Source organism: Lactuca virosa, chromosome 8 (genome assembly GCF_052849685.1).
Source record: "Lactuca virosa cultivar CGN04683 chromosome 8, Lactuca_virosa_CGN04683_v6, whole genome shotgun sequence".
Classification (NCBI taxonomy): domain Eukaryota; kingdom Viridiplantae; phylum Streptophyta; class Magnoliopsida; order Asterales; family Asteraceae; genus Lactuca; species Lactuca virosa.
In genome coordinates this window covers 46,663,702-46,670,957 of record NC_136433.1, presented here as the reverse complement: position 1 = coordinate 46,670,957, position 7,256 = coordinate 46,663,702, and the positions used below count along the sequence as shown (strand labels likewise).

General features: G+C 28.8%; 1 protein-coding gene across 1 annotated transcript; it reads left to right on the top strand.

Moving 5' to 3' along the window:
- The first annotated feature begins 5,693 nt into the window (after window positions 1-5,693).
- Window positions 5,694-6,368, top strand: LOC145128318 (chaperone protein dnaJ 11, chloroplastic-like). The gene has a single exon (XM_079063123.1). It carries the CDS (start codon window positions 5,758-5,760, stop codon window positions 6,208-6,210), a length of 453 nt encoding a protein of 150 aa, XP_078919249.1. The 5' UTR covers window positions 5,694-5,757; the 3' UTR covers window positions 6,211-6,368.
- The last annotated feature ends 888 nt before the right edge of the window (window positions 6,369-7,256 follow it).

Sequence of the window (7,256 nt, the reverse complement as noted above, 5' to 3'; positions counted from 1 at the left end):
TTATTTTATTTTTTTCTTTAGCCACACACCATTCATTACACATTAACATTTTCATATGCAAGAACATCGTCTGTCAACTCGTATTTTTTATTTCGATGGTCATCAATGCAAATAGTATCCCTTTGTTTTATCATTTACATTTTACCTCCCTCTTATCCTATTTTTCTGGATTGTGTATATTATTGTTGTTGTTAATCAATATTGGGATAATCACTTGAAAGGGTAATAAACTATCAATTTTATTCACATGTAGTCACTAAACTTTTTTTCGTGCTTGATTTACCCGCAAGTTATTTGAAATTGTTCACAATTTACCCGTATTACCGGTTGTAACCGGTCATAAGGGTAAAATGTGAACAAATTCAAATCATCCATGGGTAAATCAGGTACGAAAAAAGTGTAGTGACTAAATGTGAACAAAATTGAAAATTTGTTATCCTTTCAAGTCGTTATCCCATAAATAAATGGTTTTACGTTGGTAAATCATATTGTTATGTTCTCCATTTAAGGAATTCTTAATAAATTGCAATATATTATTTTATATGGGTGTAAGGTTTAATTTTTAAGATTTAAAAAGTATATTTGTTTTCACTAAAAGATTTAAAGGCGGAGACATATATCGCTGCCAAAGGTATCAAGAGTTGTTGCAATTACCTTTAGTGGTAACATGCCACAACTAATAAGCCATTAATAATGGTCCGTTGGAACTCTCACGTCTTTATATCTCGTGATATAACTTGAAACAAATGTTTTATATAAGAATGCACACAAGTAGTGTTTTGTCGCAACACTTCATCGTCAATAGCATAACAATTTGTAATATATATATATATATATATATATATATATATATAGGAATGATCATTTGAGAACTCAAAGTTTCCCGAGAATCCGAGAACTAAAGGTGGAACATTGGATAAAAAAAATGAAGGGTCGAGATGTAAGGTGGCGTTTTTGTAAATAAGTAGACAAAAAAAGAAGGAATGATATCTTAATTAATTCAGTCAGGGGTATTATAGGAATAAAAGTATAATTAAATGATTTCTTAAATCTAATATCTGATAAAATAAATTTCATCTCTCTCTCTCTCCTCCCAGTTTTCCTCTCTCGCTCAAACCTACGATCCATCCTCCGACGACTCACCTCCGTCGAATTGCCTCTAATCCTTCATCAAATTCCATGCTCTCGATTCTGAAATTGCTTCTACTCACACGAATACGGTAAAGATAAACGACGAACATGATTTATCGTCGATTTCCAGATCCCAATCGATCAAACTATCATCATCGATCATCAATCTATATGAAATCTGAAATCCCCCAACGATCGAAGTTTCATTGTTGCTGAACTCCTTGATCTCACGTTATTCATATAAAAAACTCCAGTGAAGATGCTTTGATTTTGAATCGTTTTATCCTCCATCAATTCGTTCCCCAGAGTACACTGTAATTGCCGACTTCATCTCGGCCTCCACTGTGGATTGAAGACCTGAACGAAGAAGATGATCCCTTGTCGATCAAAATTTAGGTATCATCTGTTTCTATTGTTGACTCCTGACCTTTGTTTAACCTTTATGATTTTTTTTTGCCTAATCGTTAAGTTGAACCTGTTTAATCGATATGTTTTTATAAAGAGTTAAATCCTTGTGTTGATTGTAGGTATAAAAGTAGACACATGTGTTATTGAAAAATATAGATATTTGTTTGCACTCAACATGTTCGATGAAATGCCTCAATGAGAAATATCACATGTTAACTTCTTTTTGACTTCATGAATGATAAACCAATTCTAATTTAGGTTTCTGTCCAAGTCAACATCAGAAATGTCGATGAACTCGTTGCCAATAAAGTCATCACACAGGTACTAACTATATTATTCTACCTAAAGTGGCTGAAATTTGAGTTATTGTTTTTTTATAGTGCTATATGACTGGATAAATCTTCATGATATTCATCAAATATGTAAAATGTTAGTGTCTTGATACATTAATCGTGGTTCTTTTACTTAACTTATTAATACATTGTGTCCAGATTAAGATTAAGTAAAAAAGAAAGTCATAATAGCTATCTGGATTGATTGAGTTAAAAGAAAAGGATCATAAATCATTGAAACTTAGTAAAAAAGAGATATCCTGTAAATGTTTGAAATGGTTATGGTTGCAGCATATTGAGGTATTGACACCAATAGAGAAACTCAACTACCATGTTGTCCTAAACCATTTGAGGTAATCTGTGATTCCATGACTCCATCGTTTTCTTTGAAAAGGGATTCATGTTATTCATTGTGTACTAATTTGAATTGAATCTATATCTTAAATTCATGTTCTCATTGTTACACAAATTAATAATTTCATTTCCAGGAACACCTTGTAAAAACTTCTAGTGGATTTGTTTCTGTTGCCATATATGGAGATCAAGAGAAGCCAGTTCTTATTACATATCCTGATTTAGCTTTAAATCGTAAGTGATTCTATTTTTCATTCGTTAATCAACAAAATTTGTTGAAAATAAATGAAATCTTGCTTATTTGTTTGCATGTTTGAAGAGATATGTCATGTTTCCAAGGTCTTTTCTTATGCCCTGAAGCATTTTCTTTACTGATTCATAATTTATTCATTTACCATATTAGCCCTCCCGGCCATGAGGTCAGCAACCAAAACCTCATTTTTAATTTTTATTATTCTTTTTTAAATATATAAACAATTCAATAGTAAAACAATTCGCATTCCTATCTTATTTTATACATCTTTAAGAGCTTTTGCAGTTGGGAGCTGCAGCAATGTCATATAATGATCCATTGTTATATGTTGATGACTTAGCTGATCAGGTTGCTGAGGTTCTTGAATATTTTGGGTACTTTTATATTTTTTTAGTTTTTCAACTAATAATTTGGATATAAAGAATCTTTACAAACATTCTAATATTTATATTATTTTTTGGACATAAACTAATTATATAATGCACTAATAATCACAAGTGAATCCCATATAAAATTACATGTGATTCACATGTAGATCACAAGTGAATCACATAAGAACTACATGTGATTCACATGTAAATAACATGTAACTCACATATGAATTACATGTGATTCACATGTAAATCACATTTAATTCACATATGAATCACATGTAAATCTTATATGATATATGCATGTGCATTTTTGTGAGTGTTCTTGCATTAATCATTTTTTTTTTAATTTTCTTGTAGATTTTGAAGAATTTGTGGAAAAATATTAAAGAGATGAAAAATGATAAATTGAAGAAAATATGAAAATCTTGATATGACGAAATGATAAAATTGTGAATCTTTGTAGCATTTTTTATTTTTTATATTTTATTTTGTATCGAATAAAATACGTGTACTATTATGTTTATAAATTGATTAATAAAAATGAGTTTTTTTATGATTACTTACGAATATTATAGTATAAGAAATATGCATATATTCATTTGAAAAAAATATGAATATATGCACCTAAAATGTTGATTTTTTTTTGTTAAAAAAATTAGAGTTTTTTTTTTTAAATATTCTAGTTTTTTTATATAAATTTACTGATTTTTAAAAATTTATATTTTTTTTTAAAAAATGCAGTTTTTATAAAAAAAATTGTAGTTTTTTTTGAAAAAGTTGCACTTTTTTTGAAAAAAATTGCAGTATTAAAAAATGCAGTTTTTTTCAAAAAATTACAGTTTTTTTTTTAAATTATTGTTTTATTAAAAAATTTGCAGTTTTTTTAAATACAGTTTTTTTTTCAAAAGAATTACAGTTTTTTCTTGAAAAAATTGTAGTTTTTGAAAAAAAAAATTTAATTTGTTAAAAATTTATGATTTCCAAAAAAATTAAAAAAATCTGCAGTTTAAAAAAAAACGAAAATTATTTTTTTTATAAAAAAAATCCAAAATTTTGTTTTATAATGTTAATTTGAGAGCTTTTTATTAATATTTACAATAATACAAAAAATTAAGTGGGATTGGTATGATGACGATCATGCCCTTAATGATTTGATTTTGATCCAACGTTCTACCTTTAGTTATTAGGTTTTTGGGAAACTATGAGTTTTCAACTGATCTTAACCCTCTATATATATATATATATATATATATATATATATATATATATATATATATATATATATATATATATATATATATATATATAAAGTACAAAAATTATTGTAATATGTGATTGTATAAAAATCCATTATAACCCTATAAAATTGTAATTATAAATAAAAAACATAAAACATGGAATGAATAAAGAAACTATAATTAAAAGTTTATCTCATTGACTAAGATTAAAGCCATGCAGGGACGGTTCCACTATGGTGCCCATAGTGGCACCGACAACCCCTTATTTTTTTGTATATAGTGTAAAAAGTTTCGAATTTTTCGTTTTTTCTACTTTTGTACCACTACATAAAAGGAAAAATGTGTCACCGGCAACACCTACTACAAAATCCTGGGTCCGTCCCTGAAGCCATGAACTATAACATGGTTATGTGGAACGTATTATGTTATGTAATATTCCTTACAAACACAACACAAAACAAACGTAATGACTGAAATCAAAATTATTAATCTAAATAATTGTTACCAATATGCAAAATAAACAAATAAATGATTACAAAAAGGGATAATGACTTGAAAATGTAACAAACTTTTAAGGGAAAACCTTAAAAAAACCCAACGTATTTTCACCAAATGCTTAAAAAACCACGATATTATTTTTTAGTACACTAAAACCTTTATATTTTCGAAAACTCTTCTTTATGGTTTTCTAAGCTTAGAAAAACATAATCTATTTTCATGAAAGGATTAAAAAATCATTATATTATTTCTTTTTAGTGCATTTAAACCCTCATATTTTAATTTTTTTTAATCTAATAAATTGTAATAATAGAAACGTTAAAAATCGATTACCTAACATTTTTGGCTATCTAGGATTACCGAGCTCAATGCCTTAAATGATACATTTTAAAAGATATAAGGGTTTTAACGTACAAAAAAAATAATATAGTGGTTTTTTTAAGACTTTGATGAAAATATGTTGGGTTTTTATAAGATTATCCCAACTTTTAATTTTGTTTACTTTTAGTTATTGAATTTTTTTCGTGATTGATTTGTCTCTGAATTATTTGAAACTGTTTACATTTTACCCTTATGACTGGTTACAACCGGTCACACGAGTAAAATATGAACGATTTCAAATAATTCAAAGATATATATATATATATATATATATATATATATATATATATATATATATATATATATATATATATAACATGAAAAAAAAATTAGTAACTAAATATAAATAAAATTAAAAGTTTATTAGTGATTCAATTCATTATCCCAAAAAAATCTATTATCATTGTCGACATTAAACTTTTATACACTCGATTTTGGTTAAGATTCTTTTATCGTACAATGAATAGGGTGTGTTTTGTTTTCTTCTATTGGAAGTAATTTTGATGAGATCATATAAGAAAAAGTAAATTGTCGATTTTCTTCTTCATATACCGACATTATCATTCATCCCTACCATACGTTGTTTGCCGACTCACATCCTGACCCCATAACCCTAACCCAATCGATACCAGCAAATAAATGTAAAATGAATGAATGGATAACCTCGAATATATTCATTTAAAAATCCAACTCATCACAATTCGATTCTACGCATCTATATAATTATAATCCAAACCCTTATCCAATTCATCTCACTTCACACAAATTTTATATCTACATTCCAAAATATGGCATTTTCAACTTCATCTTGCTTCTTCACTTCCCCCAATTTCTCCGCCAATCAACACCCATTAACGCCGTCAACCTCCGCCAGAAGCGCCAAATCTCGGATTTCAGCCACTTACGCAACCGCCACTCCCAGATCTTCACGCATTGCTACTCAACAATCGTCACTATACGAAGTGCTCGGGATCCAAATCGGAGCTGATACGGTTGAGATCAAGGCTGCGTACCGGAGATTAGCGAGAGTTTTGCACCCGGATGTAAGAGACCATGATTCGTCAGCGGATGAGTTCATGAAGGTGCATTCTGCCTACGCTACGTTGTCGGATCCAGGAAAACGAGCCGATTATGATCGGAGTCTGTTCGGGAGACAGAAAGTGGCTGTTAGGAGTTCGTCGTCGTCGGGAGAATTCACCGGATACAGTGGCCGGAGATGGGAAACAGATCAGTGCTGGTAGTTTGAGGTGGAGATTGGTGTCTGACTGTTTGTATGTACATATGTAGTAGCTCATAGATTAGCTTAAAACTGAATTGCAATTTACTTGGCCATATTTCAAAGCCATGGTACTGAATATTCAACATCGAAGTAATTAAGTAAAGTACAGATATTGATGAACGATGAACGATGAACGATGATCATGATCTATCATATTTAGATATTTGTAAGTATATTAATATTTTATTTTGTTAAGCTATTAATTAACGTGAATTGTCTATTCGGGATATAGAACGAGAAGACAAATGATTGAGACAAAAGTATAGATGCTTTAATAATGTAAAGTAATATTAAAGAAACATTTGAATTAATATGATTATAAGATTATAATTATGTTATATGTAACTGGAAATTATTTTTTGTTTAAATTGTAATCCAATAGAAAATCTAACTACATTGATATGTTTATCTATTTTGTCATGTTGGTAGACACATAATATCTGTTGTTTTTCTCAAAACAATGTAGAAAGCCATTTCTTATAAATTATTGAATGATAACCAAAAGCAAGAACTGATTTACTTTTACTAAAGTGAAATTTGAGAAATTCATAGAAATACCATAAGATATTGTAGAATAAATACATACGACCCACTTTTCATTTGCTTACGAAAAACCACAAGTGATTCCAAATACTATGTTTCCAATTACACTGAAATTATGTGAAATCATACTGATTCTAATTGATTATGACAGAAAATGTTATAGGATCTGACATTTTAGAACTTTAATTAGAGATAACATTGTCGATGTACTTTTTGTTGACATAACTAATTGTATATAAAATGGGGTCCGTCTGACATTCCAAATAATTATTCTGAACTGGCATTTTGTAGTCTGGTTCTTCATGCATATGTATCGTTTAAGGTTTAAACGTACATATCTTTACCACCATAAATATAATTTATCTATGGCTAAAATGAGCGCGATTGATTTGACTTCGACTGATTTGACTTTTGCGTTCTTGTTTGTCGCATTAGGAGTATGGGTTGCACGGTAAGATTCAATTT